Raw genomic sequence first — 16497 nt, forward strand, 5'->3', positions numbered from 1 at the left:
GCCTAGTCATCTTCCCCTGGTACATATCTACCTCTATCACTCTAGTATCACTGTACATTGTAATTATGGTAATGGAACTGACCCTGTACATAGCTTCTTACTTTCTTGTGTTCTTATTTCTCATGTTTTTGTTCTGTCATTTTATTTTTTGTGCAACATTGATATTGATTACTGCATTGTTGGGTTTGGAGCTTGTAAGAAAGGCATGTCACTGTACTTGTGTACGTGACATTGAAATTTGAAACATTAAAGTGCATTCCTTCACATTCTTTTTGAAAACTTGCTTGCAGACCTGGCCTTCACAGTATAACTCCTGAGAAAAGAGAGTAGGAATATAAGATGCATAAGAGAATGTAGTTTATCCTTCTCTATTCAGAGTCCAATCACAATTCTTCTTCCCAATCTGTTCCCACACCAGCAACTGTATGATACACACAGAGCAAAAAGCATGTTCATAATTTTTGAAAGACTGACCTCGTAGTTTATGTAGGCTAGCTAGAACAAGCTGAATTACACTAATCCTTATCACAAATGCTCTTTTAATGGAAACCTCAATATTCTTTGGATGATCTAATCTTTGACCAAAGTGGTTAATGTCAGGTTAGTCTCGCACAACCTGACTAGAAGGCTGGTCCAGGTCGTTAGGGTGCGTTCCTTCACTAACTTGAACTGCAGAATGTTTGAAGGAACGCTCACTAATGACCTGGACCAGACCTAGCTGAGCCAGTGCAAGACTTGGGAGTCTGGCTTTGCTAGACTTAAACAGGTTGCCTGGATCGCACCTTGCAGTGCCTTGTATCTAGCCCGTTGGTAAACTCCTGGTCCACTCTGAAAGAGAAAGTATAGTTGCAGAAGGGGCTGAGGATTTTGATTATGTACAGGTGACCCTGTTACTCAATCACCTCCCACAGCTTTAGCATCTGGGCGATTTTACAAACTGTGGGATCAATACCTGGTGATGGACAGAGTGTAAAAACACATGCTCAGACATACACTGAGTATTCCAAACATTAGGAACACCTTCGTAATATTGAGTTGCACCCTGGCTTGAAGACACCAGCTGTTACTACCAAACATATTATGAACATGACTAGAGTCGATACAGTGATTGCTTGTATGATGTCAGAGATGATAAATTGTACATAACTGAAAATAAATAACCATTTCGCCTGTTTTGCTTGGGAACATTTGAGATGAGGGTTTGGCGTGAGCTTTCATTCGGTCCTGCTAAATTGAGCACCACCGTAGCTAGGCTAGGTTTTCGATCATTGATCAAGAAACAGAAGTTCATTTCTAGAAATAAGACAAGTCAAGATAGGAAGCGCTTGGCTGCATTGCCTTTGTTGCCAAACAAACAAAAAACAAATGAAGGGACATTCTGCAGTTTCAATCAACTCAGTGATTCCATACAGTGCCTCTACTAACGCAACCCTTGAGTGGGTATTGTATCTACACTTCAATCAACTATTGTAATACATTTCATGTTATTATCAGAACAATGCTTATCTGATCAGGAAATTTGATCGTAAAAAGGAAGACTAACAAAAAAAGTTTCTAATAACCTGTATTTGAAGCAGACAGAATAGGTGTGAACGGTTGGGATTTCCTCAAGATGGATGTACAGTTTTTTTCTTGGAGACAGCAATGACACTGACAGAAGTGTTCACAAGCTGCAAAACAGAGACAGCGTTTTATTTCTCTCAATACACACCATGCCGTTTTTATGTCACTCTAGCCTACTATATCTGTAAACAGCTTCCATACATACCAACTGCCTTTGCCTGAAGGAATTAGTCAAACACACAAAAGCCCCAGCATTGTTTTTTTTTTTTTTAAGATACTCAAGGGTGGACGAGAGCATGTTAATCACTGCATTGCATTTCGAAATGAAACATTTCTGTAGTTAAGCATCAGCCTCATCGTAAATCAAGGAATTCTCATTTGTACACAAATAATCATGGGTTTCAATCTGTGCTATTATACAGATAAAGTGCTCTACGGACCAGATTGACTGTTAGTGACAGATCAAGGGTTTACATTCTGCCGCTTGGGATTGCCACTACTTGGGTGCTTATACTATTCCACAAAACACACAGTGATTCATTTAATCTTTAGCAGATTCACCCATTCTCTGAGGAGATGCCACACAAGAGGCTATTCCAGTGCAAACTCATTCTAGCACTGGTGAGCAGTCTACTTCAACTGTTACAAAAATATACAAAAACATCTGTGCATTCATTCACAAATCTTATCTCAAACCAGTAAAAGATAAATGCTTCTACTACACAGTCTCAAGTAGAGGAGTCTGGTGGGAGGAGCTGTAGGAAGACGGGCTAATTGTAATGGCTAGAAAATAAATTGTAACGGTATCAAACATATGGAAACCACGTTTGACGCCGTTCCATCTATTCCATTCCAATGAGCCAGTAATCCTATAGCTCCTCCCACCGACCTCCAATGGTCTCAAGGCATTCAAGTTGGCAGCAGGCAATATGGCTGGCCACCTCAGCTGGAGGAGGGGCCGGTGTGTCTCTGAAGCGGGGCGAGGACGACGTCAGCGTTCTTCTGCTCACTCTCGGCACTGTACAGGCCGTGCTCCTGGATGTAGCTCACCACCGGGTCCGGCAGTAAGTAGCGGACGGTCTGGCCCCGGCGCAGGGCCCGGCGCACGTGCGTGGCCGAGATCTCGTTGGTCACCCACTCGCGGACCACGTGGATGTTCTTGCGGTGCCTCCACAGCACCTCCGATTGGTGGATGAACTTGTGGGCGTCACAGCCATTGCGGGTGATGCACACCAGGCCATAGCGGCCCACGATCTCAGCAATGTCCTCGTGCTTCCACAGGTTGGGAACGCCAAAGGACTCCAAGACGTCCGCGCCGCACAGGAGTTTCAGCTGAGGGCTGTTGTCTAAAGGGTTCATGGACAGATGAAGAATTGTTTATTAACCCATACAAGACTGAAATGTGTCTTCTGCTGTACCGAACCTCTGATATAAACACACAGACTAGAAAATCTGAAGCAGTGGGTTTAAGTAAAAGTGTGGGAATTGCCTGATTTCTGAGAAGGATTTTTTCATCTTAGGGTTCACCTACACTTAAGAGACAGGTATCATGGAATGTTGCCAGACAATGTCAAAAAGTTGGCCACAATGTTCTGCACTAGTAGAGACAGCATGTGCCGGTAAAACATGTAACCAGCACCATGTACTTTTAGTTTTTATTACCTCAGGGCAGACCACCTGCTGTTCCACCATACCAGTCTTCAGGTAGAGTGACTAGTTGTCACCAAACCCTATGTGGGTGGTAATGTCCCAGACAGACAGTAGTTTTCAACAGTTGCTGGCTCAATGAGTTAGACCATGGTGCTGGCAACAACAGGGTTGTCGGTTTTAGTTTTAATATGACCATTTAATATATATATATAAAAAATAAGCACACACAAAACTTGAAAAAGCTATATATATATATATATATGCACGAGTAAGTCTGGGACTTAATTCCATTGTGGTTGAATTTCCAAATGGGCCAAATAATGAATACATCACTATCAATGTCAACGGTTCTGTAAGTCACTTTGCATTAAAAAAAAAGTGTCACTAACGTGACCAAAATTGTCATTACTAATCTGAGTGGAATTGATAGTAAGAAACAATATAGCAGCAATGAGTCCTGTTGTGTTACCTGCCCTGGGTGTTACACATCATCCTCCTCTCCAAAGCAGAGCTAGTAGCAACTTCTGGGTAGTAAGAAATGTGTGCATTTGTCTGTTGTGTCAGAATGCTCGTGGAGAATGTTTGTCCTTTTTTACCTCTCCTTGTGTGATACGAGGTTGGATCCTCGAAAGCGTGCATTGTCGCCTCAATCCTCCTCTTCTTTGCAGTGTCCACACAGTCATTGTTCTGTTCCGCTGTCATCAGTTCTTTATAATGATGCCTTAAGTGCACAGACAACAATTCAATTGACACGAGGGAGATAAAGCCCAATGGAACCAAGCAAAGATCATGGGAGACTAGCTTCACTTGTTATTATGGTTACAAAATGTCACAACTAAATGACTTTTTGGGTCGTTCCATTTGATTTCAATAACTTTTTGACCGCAGACCTTTGATTTGAACAAAGCTTGCTATACATACTGTATTTGCCCATGGCAGAAGTAGTCAGAAAGTAACTGAGACATGAACGCTGTAAGGAGATAGAGGTGCTCAAAGTTGACATTTTGCATACCCCACCCTACCATGAGTGGCGTAGGAAAGTATTCAGACCCCTTTACTTTTTCCACGTTACAAATCGATTAAAGAGTTGTTTTTTCATCAATCTACACACAATACCCCATAATGACGAAGCAAAAAACAGGTATTTAGAAATGTTTGCTCATTTATAAAAAAGTTAACTGAAATATCACATTTACATTACTATTCAGACCCTTTACTCAGTACTTTGTTGAAGCACCTTTGGCAGTGATTACAGCATCGAGTCTTCTTGGGTATGATGCTACAAGCTTGGCACACCTGTATTTGGAGAGTTTCTCCCATTCTTTTCTGGATCTCACTGAATTGTGTGGTTGAAGATGAGTAAAAGGGCATCAAGTGGCAGTTGATCCATCTAGGAAATGTAATTCCTCTCTCTCCTGAGCAAATACCCACCACCACTTTCTCTCCTATGTCAGCACCCCGTAGTGATGTAACAGACAAACTACAGACCTTGATGATGAGAGATCTCAGATAGAGAGCTGAAGAACCTTGTCACACCCCAAGCCATAGCCTTCAAGACCTGAACAGATCATTGAAGCCATCATCAGATGCTAGGGCCAAAATCAAAGCTCTCCGCAAACAGGTAGAAGAACTGAAGTATGCCATAACTGCAATGGTGATCCTGGGTGCTTCATCTAACTCAGACCAGCCACACGTCCAGGGCCGAAGAATAATGAAAACGTATTCTGCTATAACTGTGGTGAAGATGGCCACTCTTCCAGGAACTGTCAGAAAAGGAAAGAATGTAGAAGAATTCAACAGACGCTTCATCCATGCTCAAGGAAGATCGGGAAACAGCAGAGGGGGACAGTAAAGGAGCCTACTGTGGCTCCTGTGAAAGTGAATGGGAAAACCCTGTCATGCCATCCTAGACAGTGGCAAGCATCCACCGGCAGTTCTACAAAGACAACACCTTCTCCAGCCTTTAGAAGGGATAACCTCGTGGGGCCTAAGTGAGCGCAACTACCCTATGACGGCTACATCAGCATCACCATTGAGATCTCCTGTGACGCTGTAGGTGTCCAGCAGCCTATTGAAACTCTTGCCCTTGTGTGTCCTGAGCCCCCCCATGCAGGGAGACCCCTGCATGCTCACTGGGACCAACTCGAACATGTTTGCGGTCTTGGGAAAGCTGTGTGAGAAGCTTAGGGGCTCCAATGTCTACCAACAGTCGCCACTGAACCCTCTGTTCTCTGTTGCTTGTGGTGAAAACCACAAGCAACAGAGAAATGCTCAAAAAGGGATGGACCCATCAGATATGTGAGACGAGTGTCAGGGAAGTTATTCGCTCTACCTCTGAAGGCAACATCGAGGTTTACATGAAGTTCAACTCTGCTGAGAGGCCCTGCACTGTGTTAGTGGAACCAGCTGAGACGAGTGAGCTGCCAGCTTCTATCCTGAAGATGGCAGCAGCATAACTCTAAGGGTGAAGAATGAAAGCACCCAGGCACGCACACTTCAACCCAAATCCCAAGATGGCCGAACTGCATCCAGTAGCGCACATAGCCCACACAGAAGTCACCATTAATGAAGAAACCCTGACTTTGGCAACTCTCCAGTTGCCCCACAAATGGAAAGATTGAAAAGGAGACTGAAGGAACGGGCCAAAGTTTTCTTTACACAAATGGCTGTGCAAGGGGAGTGGAACACACTCAGACTCATGGATGAACAACCATTCAGAGAGAAGTGCAGAAGAATGGTGCCTGCTGATGGAGAAGTCTGGAAACACGTGAGAGCGGATGGCAGCGGGAATCATCTGAGTCACGTAGCCCATATGCCTCCCTCATCGTCCGCAAGAACAATTGTCAGGTCAGACGTTGACTATCGCACTCTGAACAGAAGAACCATTCCAGACCGGCTACTTTCCAATGCTTAATGGAGAAGGCTGTCGGCGACATGAACCTCTTTGCAGGGCTGGTCTACCTGGATGACCTCATTGTGTTTGGTAAAACCTTGAAGGGACATGAGGAAAGGCAGATGAAGGTCCTGGACTGCCTGGAGGCTTTCCATCGACAAGTGCCAGTTCTGCCAGACCTCAGTGAAATACCTGGGCCACAGTCTCCGACCAAGGTATCGATGCCCTCCCCTCATGGCCCAGACCAGAAAACCTCAAGGCCCTCCAGTCGTTTCTTGGGTTCTGTGGATACTACCGGAGGTAAGTGAAAAGGAAACACTTCTGTTGTCAGATCCCTCCATGAGATTACCAGATGGATATGCCCCCAAGACAAAAAAAATGTCAAGCCCACCAGTCCTCCCCCTAGAGTCCCCTACCGGAAGGAGAAGGAGCTGTTTGGAAAACGATGGACAGCAGAGTGTGAGAGAGCCTTTCAGAACATCATCGAACGCCTCACCAGCTCACCTGTGCTCGCCTTCGCTGACCCTGAGAAGCTCTACGTCCTCCACATTGACGCCAGTCTGAGTGGCCTGGGCGGAGTGCTGTACCAGGAGTACCCTGAGGGATGGAGACCAGTGGCTTATGCAAGCCAGACTGTCCAGGACAGAGAAGATCCAGCTCACAAGCTTGAGTTCCTGGGGCTAAAGGGGGCAGCGTCGGACAAGTTTCATGATTATCTGTATGGAGCAAATTTCCTGGTGCACAAGGACAATAACCCCCTCACCTATGTGCAAGCCACCGCCAAGCTGGATGCTACAGGCCAGAGGGGGATGGCTGCTCTCGCCAACTACAAGTTGAAGTTGTAGTACAAGCCAGAGCGAGTGAACATTGCCGCTGACGCCCTGTGTATCAACGTATTGCATTCTTCTGAAGTCAAAGGTGTTGGGTCTTGATGGGAGGCTAAGTTTATTTTGTGAGGAGTGTATGTAACCCCTGGTTACTTTGTTGTTTTTTAGCACAGACTATTACTTATTGTGTACTGACAATTGTTACAATTGTTACAGTGCGACTTATGAGAGGGAACTACAAGCAATCAACATTTGCTAATTAGTTGTTTCAAGCATTTTAAAGTAGTGTAACTCACTGACCAGTGAAAATAGAAAGTAGTATATATGATAAACATTTAGTTGAGGATCCCCGATCACCATGAGTACAGTGAGGGATTTGTTGCTTGTACTTTCTCAGACAGAGGATCAACTGTCATCAAACAAGCTACTCTTTCTGTCTCTCAACCGCTATACCGAGAGACAGCGTTAACATGGTCGTGAGTTGTCACTGGTCGTGTTAAAAGAGAGAGGAGTTCAGAGTTTGAGTGGTCCTATTTTAATTGAAGAGGACTGTTTTGTTTTTGTTTCATAAAAGGAACTGAGTCGGGCCGTTCCAGTGTGTTTTATTGGGACAGCCACAGATCCGTTGACTAGTGGTTTCCATTCACACGCAGCGCCTCGGTCACGCACCAGTAAAGCTTGGAATGGATTCTTGGACACAGAACTGAGTTTATTTGGGACTGAGAATTTTTCTTGTTTCTTTTATTGTGTTTAAGGGAGGGGATCCCCATTTTAAAGTATCTATGAGCAGTCTGAGGTGTTAAACCCTGGTACTAGGTACAAACTGATATGAACTCCGGTCCTTCAGAAGGGAGGGCCACATTTGGATTTGTGAAATTACTTTGACATGATATGAAAGTAAAGGGATTTATGTTTCTAGATCCGTATCACAATTGAAAATGGATTCACATTTAGATGGGTTTTTTGGCTGCCAGTGCCAGTCTACCTCTGAAAATAACACAAGGTCCTTGGACCTTAAGGAGTGACAGTAGGATCCTTAAGAGTACATCTTGGCCTAGGTTACCCTGGATAAATGTAATACAAGCGTCTTGCAGTGCAAGTAATGCTCTTTTTTTCTTTTTGTATCACACAAACTCGCCAAATCAAAATAGATTTGACAACCCCTAAGCTACAGTCTCCACACACAAATGATCAGCACTCACCGCATCACTTTAGCTGTCTCCACCCATTCAGGCTGCTGGCTCTCCCATGCATCTACCTTGATCCAGTCAGAGGTGTCTGTGGCCAGCCTGGCCATATCTACACGGTGACAGGCCTCAATCAGACCCTTCTTCTTATAGCCGTCACCCACTGCAGAGATGATGCCCCTCACAACTATGTACTGTCCTGAGACAAAGAAAGAGGAGTTGGGCCAGCTAATTTTGTGGAGCACACAATGACAATACAAATTCAGTTAAATACAAAATACTACCACTTTTATTTGACTAGGTCTAGGCCTACTTCTCATAATTTGGAAGCAATGCAAATGTCTGAGGAAGTAGGTCCTAAACTCACAAAACAAAGTTATGATTTACAAATGTATAATCTAAAGAGATATCTACTGCAGCCCTCATCATCCACATAAAACATCCGTTCTGCCAGTCAGTCTGTTAAAGGTCCCAAAAAGCACACACATCACTGGGTCGCGTGTCTTTTCAGTTCGCTGCAGCTAGCGACTGACAAGCTGCAACTAGCGACTGACAAGCTGCAACAAACACTCAAACTGGACAGTTCTCTCTCAATCTCTTCATTCAAAGACTGAATCATGGACACTACTACTGACAGTTGTAGCTGCTTTGCGTGATGTATTGTTGTCTCTACCTTCTTGCCCAATAACGTTTGTACCATGTTCTGTGCTGCTACCATGTTGTTGTCATGTTGTGTTGTCATGTGTTGCTTCTTTGCCATGTAGTTGTCTTAGGTCTCTCTTTATGTAGTGTTCTGTTGTCTCTCGTCGTGGTGTGTGTTTTGTCCTATATTTTTATTTAATTATTTTTAATCCCAGCCCACATCCCCGCAGGAGGGTTTTTGCATTTTGGTAGGCCGTCATTGTAAATAAGAATGTGTTCTTAACTGACTTGCCTAGTTAAATAAAGGTTAAATAAAAAATACATTTAAAAAATCTGTTGACAGACAACAAATGAATCAGACATACCTGTATCTTCCAGGTAATCCCGTGCCAATTCAAACATACGCAGGTGCATATTGGTTATGGGGTTGAAAGACCCACAAGCCAGCAGAACCACTTTGGTAAGATCTTGAGGCTCCATTGATTACAGTACATAGGAGCTATAAGGACAGTCTAGGCTGAAAGAGAGAAACATACAAAGATATATGTTGACAAAGCTGTGTGACAGGGAGGGTTTAGATTTCAAAACTCTTTACTGAATGTGTATATGTTGTGTGGATGTGTCTTGCTCATTGCACAGTTCACTTTTTGATGCCTTTGACACATTTAATTTCTTTCTTATATTTTATAGTATTTCAGACAAGATAATAAAAAATGTAAAACTGTAAAGGGGTGAATACTTTTTCAAGGCTCTTTGTACAGCTGTTTGAACAATTCTGTGACTAATCCATTTTGCATTACTTTAAATGTGATAGGCTAAACATGACATATGAATAGAATCTAAGCACAACTGTCCCAGCATCGTCTGAGTTTGGCCAGGGTAGGCCATCATTGTAAATGAGAATTTGTTCTTAACCGACTTGCCTAGTTAAATAAAGGTTAAATAAATAAAATACAAATAAATGAATGAAGCCCATAGATGGAATGTTAGTGGCATAGGTCTATGTATGCCTTACTGTGTAAGCCTACTAAATAATGATATTAATCTTACGGGCTTTTGACTTGCAAAAGTGTGCAACTCAAAGAGCTTTAAGAAATGCACCATCTAACGTTAACCTTGGAATGCCCCAGTGTTGGCAAATTAGCTCAGATTGTCCGTATTGAGGTTCAAACTCATTCGCTATATTACCCTCATCCAGCCACCACGACAAACCACCCTACTTTCGTTGATGCCTTAACATACTAAATGGAGTTTCTCGAAATGACATGCAGAATAATAAGAAATGCTCCAAGAACAGATTGCAACAATAACTTTTTAACTACTTTACAACTATTTAGCATGTTAGCTAACCCTTTACACACAACTCATAAACTTAACCCCTAGCCTAGCTAACGTTAGACATCTAGCTAGAATTCGTAACATACATTTTGCAATTCGCAACATATTGTACGTTTTGCAAATTCATAACACATTGTACGTTTTTGCAAATGTTGTTAAATATAATACGAATTGTAATTGGGTGATGGACATCCACAAACGAATACATACCAAACGAAACGTAATGTGTCATACTAAATGGAGTGTCTCGAAATGCTCTGAGACCAGGTTGCAACGACGGGTCTCAAAGCTTCCGCATAACAGGTTCGGTTTGCTCCGAGCCAGAAGTAAACGTCTGTGCCATTTACTCCCTTAAAAAGACACTAGCTTGAAAAACAAGGGGATTTTTTTTTAATTTGTCCCTCTAGAGACACTGTACGCAACAACATACAGTAACACTTCTTCAAAATGTGTCAGACTCAATCTAAGATAAAACAAGAAATATGTCATTTATTTTTACTTAGAGGTCTTAGTCGCGCAATTTTACAGTTAACTAAGACTTTTAGTGCAGTATTCCTCAAGTGACAAAATGTGCACAAAAACTAGTCTTGTCGTTGAACGACAACAAACACTTAATTGAAGAATGACTACTGCTGACCAATCACCGAAGAAGGGGCTTAGACTTCGACTTATTTTTTATTTATTTCACCTTTAGAACAAATTCTTATTTACAATGACGGCCTACCCCTGCCAAACCCTAACGATGCTGGGCCAATTGTGCGCCGCCCTATGCGACTCCCAATCACAGCCGGTTGTGATACAGCCTGGAATTGAACCAGGGTAGGTAGTGACGCCTCTAGCACTGCTGCACCACTCTGGAGCTTGACTCAAAAAAAAGTGGTAAGTGCTATCCAGTATCCTTTGGACGTCCATACCTTAGACCTAAACCTAACCTCAGCCCCTTCCTTCTTCTTCGGTGGGGTTTAACGGGAAGTCTTCAATACTCCATGGAAATTTAAGGCTATTTTGATCATCTAGCTAAAATAGCCTATTTTGACTAACAAGCCATGGCAATAGACAATAAAACAACCCTGAAAACATTTTTCTTCTATATCATGGTGGTCCGCAAACAATAGTTTAAGTGCATGCCGCCACCTACTGTGCTGGAATGTACGATCAATCATGATCTGCCCAGTTCTGTACTACCATGAAAATAAATTCTAAACCAAATAAATCCCTAACTTCTACGACAACCTCCCCAAAACCCACTCCCCATTAAACGTTATCTATATCATGCTGAAACACTCCACCCTTAGCATTGTTCAGCATGTCAACAACCATTTCAACAGTAACATCTGTTACCCCCAATATCTATTTTGCCATCTCCACAATAACCTTCAACCTGTCATTTCTGCTTTCCACAACCCAAGTTGTACTGATAATCTTATCAATATAATTCATTATCAAAGTGTCCTTTGACACTGCACATTCATGAGCACAAGATTTCTGAACAGGCCTCGAAATCATGCCAGGACCATCAGAAGCACCAGCCCCGACAGTAGACCCACTACAGGTCCACCCATGTATGCTCCATCAGTCCGCACTGTAGTTCTACCAATCTGTTTTATGGTCTCTGCATACGATACATCATGACTGATCCTGTATCTCTGAGCCACTCTCTGTACCTTGCATCCACCAAATGCTGCACTGTGTTCTCCCCCACAATTACAGCACTTATCCTTCACACTGCTTCCACATTCACCGTAATCATGTGCGCCTTCACACATCTTTTCTTTCCTTTACACTGAGCAGCTACGTCCCATTCTTTGGCATTTAAAACACCGCACTGCATGGGACAAATGATCTAACATTGAAACTAAGGAATCCGATCTGTACTTTTCACGACAAGACTTTCTCAAACCTCAGTATCACTGAACCTTTCACTTCTTTGATCCTCTTTCCTACTGATCAAACTTTTGGCCTCATCCCTTTGCCTCCCTTCACATTTCCTTGAATATCATCAAATCAAATCAACATTTGACTTTAATATCATCTGTGAACATAGATATATTGAGACCCCAGTGAGGACTACCCTTAAACTAGCATAAGCACCAGGTACATGGCTTTTAATCTTCATCCCATTCAATGTTTCTATTTTCAATATCTTCCCTTTGTTCCCACACAATATTAACAATCTACCATTTCCAATGAAGCGAGCTAATTTCACTTCGCTTACCTCTTTCTCTCCGGCATTAGTTAGTTAGATAGGGTGTAAGTGAGACCATGTGGTCTCATCAAACACAATCACCACTTTCCACTCCAACACATCACTACTCTTGCATCCTACACCTTGGCCCTCTTTATGCTTTCTTTACAAGACGATCCACTACTTTCTGTATCATGATCTCCCTTCTTCCTATGTCTTTTCACTACCGACCATTCCGGCCATTGACCCTCATCCTCCTACTCCATACCATCAGAACTGACACCCATATTGTTCGCATTCCAACACAGCTGCTGCTTCACCAACTTTCCCTCAATCTCCTCCATTTCATCTGCACTACTCGCCGCCATTTCCTATGAACATTTCTGCAATAACGAAACAAGACTCAACGATATCAAACAACTCTCACTTGTGATCAAACAATCGGTCTCATTCGTTTCTAGTCGCCTCCTTACACAGCAAACGTGTCAATCCCTCAATCTTCCCAGATCCCTGAAAACATTCGCTTGAATTTCCCAAGATACAAGGAACCTAACACTAAAATGACTCTTTAAAATGTAATGTACTTCCTGTATTACAATTCGGTCATTGATTGGAGAGGATTAAAATAGAGACATATGATTGGACAAAAAACAACCGGAAAGGAAAAGGCCGCACCCACGGAATAAGAGTCAAGTCTAGATGGGATTCAGCTTTTGTCAAATGTACGTAAAACATTTTTTGTTGTTGTTGCATTTTAGCTAATCCTAACCATTTTCTAACTTTAACCAACCTTAGACATTTAACCGGCTACGTAATTTCTCTTAAACCGGCTACGAAAAGTAAATTCGGACAAACGCTGGATCCCTTCTATCCATGACCACGAACAAGAGCTACGTTCACAACTCCCACACTCCCAAATGTTTTTTGACAGTATTTTGTAACACATTTCATGGAGAAGTATTCAAATATATGTTTACCTCTTCCCTAAGTTGATTGTGTTGAGACGAGTTATATTGTTGTAACGATCAGGTGAGGATTACTTATTTAATTTTTTCAAGCCAGCAGCTAGACAACTATAGCCACAGGCTACACTACTACACACAAAAAAACTGTCCCAGTCAGATGAATCTGGCGGCCAGTGGGAACAAGGTAGCTAACTACAGTAGCTAGCTAATAGCGAATGTTATTGTTCTTGTCAAAGGATAGACCGCTCCATTGTGTTTGTAACTAGGTACATAATCCACAAGTGATACATGAAAGTGAACTATTTTCTCACTAAATATGATATTTGCAGGGTGGAAGCATGGCTTCTCGTGGCAAATCAGAAACTGGGAAACTAAAACAAAACATGGAGGAGCAACTGGACAGATTGATGCAACAGCTCCAAGATTTGGAAGAGTGCAGGTACTCTCATCATCAGTCACTCCTAACTGTGAACATAATGTGGGTTGTCAGGATGTTCCACACACAGAACTAGAATAATTAATTCAGTGTATTATATTTATAAGATTCCACTGAGGAATGTAGCATGGAACTTAGACCACATCTCTCTAGAGTGGATGTTCCACTCACAGAACTAGAATGAGTCATTATATTCATTTTATTTCTAGGATTCCACAAAGTGATACATGTAGTATTAATGCAATTTAGAGCACATCTCTGTACAGCCATAGATATTGTTCCTCCATTACCGGGGCTCTCTGTTTATTCTAGAGACGACCTAGAAGAGGAGGAGTACGAGGAGACCAAGAAGGAAACCCTGGAGCAGTTGAATGAGTTCAATGAGTCTCTGAAGAAGATGGTGACAGGCAACATGACACTGGTGGATGAGCTTGGAGGAATGCAACTGGTAGGGACTTTGGATGACCAGGTCTTAGAATTAAATAGAATACTATGAATAGAAATAATATACTTCAAGGGTATCAAACTCATTCCATTGGAGGTTTGAGTGTCAGCTGTTTTTTGTTAATTCCTTTAATAGTTTGTCCAATTAAGACCTAGACAACTAGGTGATGGCAGTTCCTAAATAATCAATTATCAATCAAGTACAAGGAAGGAGCGAAAACCCGCAGACACTGCCCTACAGGGAATGAGTTTGACAACCCTGATCTAATGTATCTCTATGGGCCATACACTGTCATATCATAAGAGTGACATAATATTATAACGGGTAATGACAAACCATAATGTTGTCATGATGCATGACATGGGAGAACTGTCTTTTTCTTCATTAGGCAATCCAGGCTGCCATCAGCCAAGCTTTCAAGACCCCCGAGGTGATCCGAATGTTTGCCAAGAAGCAGCCAGGGCAGTTGAGAACCAGATTAGCAGAGGTTGGTCTGAAGCACTGTTCATCCATGTATTTTATGTAAATTATTGTTTGTACATTATTTGATACATTTAATATCAAAAGTAAGCTTTACATTCTAAAACCTATTCAGTTCATGGAATGCTTTGAGGGCTGGATTTCCTGACACATATTAAGCCTAGTCGTGGACTCAAAAGCATGGTCAATGGAAAATCTCTATTGAAATAGCTTTTTAATCCAGGACTAAAATGAATCTGTGACTGGGAAACCGCCCCTGAAAGTTTAGCCTAATGGCGTGAAATTCTCTGTAGATGGACCGTGATGTCATGGTGGGAAAACTTTTGAGGGATGTGTACACTCAGCAGAAGTTGGAGATCCTCACTGCCTTGAGAAAACTGGGCGAGAAGGTAAAAGGCCCGTTGTACCAGTGTACTGTGATCCCTTCTTCATGCAGCTTGAACTTGTGATGAATACTGTAAGAGAAAGCGGCATTGAATATTTTGATAATCTGCTATGATGGAATGGTAATTGGTATAACATGTCATGAAAAACTATTACAAAATGTAACCATCTGGAGTTCAATAAATTGTATGGTGTTTATGACAGTCATTAACTGTCATTTCATTTAGTGAAATACTATAACAGGTGTCTTATGACTATGGTGTGGATTAATGTTCATTTCTCTTTGTTCTTCCTGCAGCTTACAGTCGAAGATGAGACTTTTCTGGCTGAAAATGTGACCGCAACTCTCAGCCAATTTGAAAAAATCACTGCAGACCTCGGTGAGCTTTAACTCTACTGCACTTGTTATTTCTTTTACGTGTTACTATAGCATGAGATCCAACCTCAACAAACTACTGTACTTAACCAGCATCTCACTCGTTTCAGGATCAGAAGACAAGATAATGGCTTTAGCTAGTTCTGGTGTGGAGAAAACCAAGGTATAGAGAGTAATCAGGCGTTGTCCAATGTCTACGATTGTGTTTTAACATCAAGTGTTTCCACCCAATAACCGTGCCATAATATTGATAAAGTAATCAATCATGCACTCAGACCGTACCTGCTTTTAAAGAGTAAAGTTAAACTTTTGTACATTTTTTTTTTTTCATTTTCAGATGATTGTAAAACTTGGTATGCATTTGGTACTAGAGTATTTGAGTATTGAGTAGTCTATTTAGAATTCAAACAGTCCATCGGTCATCATTTTTGTTAAGTGTGGCTCAGACATTTTGAAGGCTTTAAATTCAGTTTTCATACTGATTGTCTTCATGGCTAAATCATTTTGTTTTAGCTCCTGGATTTAATTATTTTTCCTGCATAACTGTTCATGTCAAAATAAATAAATGAACCATTGCAGTGTTAAATATGCAACGCTGGGCTTAAATGTAATTGCATAACACACCAACTTGAACCAGCTCTGATTCTTAATTGATAGGAGTGCGGAAATGTCAATCTAAAGTCAGTTTACAGTGTATATGCATAATTTTGGATGTGTAGTGTAGTATGTTTGATGTCTGACTACAAAATACTTTCTAAAAATGTAATCATAAGTGGTATAAGTTTCTCTATGACTTTTGTATTCCTAATATAAACTTACATTTCTCAATCTTCTGTCTCATTAAATATAGTGTTTTGTGGCTAAAACACATTTCCATTATTCTATACACTAGTTCTGTTCTTTCAGCACCAGGGGGCACCATGATCAAACATTCCTATTTCTAAGTAACACCAGTGCTCTGACTCCCCTGACAGTCTTATCACTGAGTGGATTTGAACTAGGGAAGCCGGTGGGGCAGGCATGCCCTGCTCGAATGGACCGGTAATCTGCACCGTTCGGTCATATTGTCAAGAATGCAGCATGGTGTATCTTTCTTTTCCATAAAATGTAAGTTAGAATTTTAAAA

At 41.8% G+C, this 16497-nt stretch overlaps 2 protein-coding genes across 7 annotated transcripts; one reads left to right on the top strand and one right to left on the bottom strand.

Moving 5' to 3' along the window:
- Positions 1-1660: 1660 nt before the first annotated feature.
- Positions 1661-12887, bottom strand: nmnat1 (nicotinamide nucleotide adenylyltransferase 1). 4 transcript variants are annotated; one of them, XM_014145617.2, is made up of 5 exons: positions 12759-12887; positions 9128-9279; positions 8136-8319; positions 3810-3934; positions 1661-2909 (listed from the first exon to the last, which is right to left on the bottom strand). In XM_014145617.2, exons 2-5 carry the CDS (start codon positions 9240-9242, stop codon positions 2506-2508), a joined length of 828 nt encoding a protein of 275 aa, XP_014001092.1. In that variant the 5' UTR covers positions 9243-9279; positions 12759-12887; the 3' UTR covers positions 1661-2505.
- Positions 12775-16255, top strand: lzic (leucine zipper and CTNNBIP1 domain containing). Of its 3 annotated transcripts, none has more exons than XM_014145631.2 (7): positions 12775-13007; positions 13580-13689; positions 13999-14134; positions 14520-14618; positions 14905-15000; positions 15294-15375; positions 15482-16255. In XM_014145631.2, the coding sequence occupies exons 2-7, from the start codon at positions 13589-13591 to the stop codon at positions 15538-15540; spliced, it is 573 nt and encodes a 190-aa protein (XP_014001106.1). In that variant the 5' UTR covers positions 12775-13007; positions 13580-13588; the 3' UTR covers positions 15541-16255.
- The last annotated feature ends 242 nt before the right edge of the window (positions 16256-16497 follow it).

Source organism: Salmo salar, chromosome ssa15 (assembly GCF_905237065.1).
Source record: "Salmo salar chromosome ssa15, Ssal_v3.1, whole genome shotgun sequence".
Lineage (NCBI taxonomy): Eukaryota > Metazoa > Chordata > Actinopteri > Salmoniformes > Salmonidae > Salmo > Salmo salar.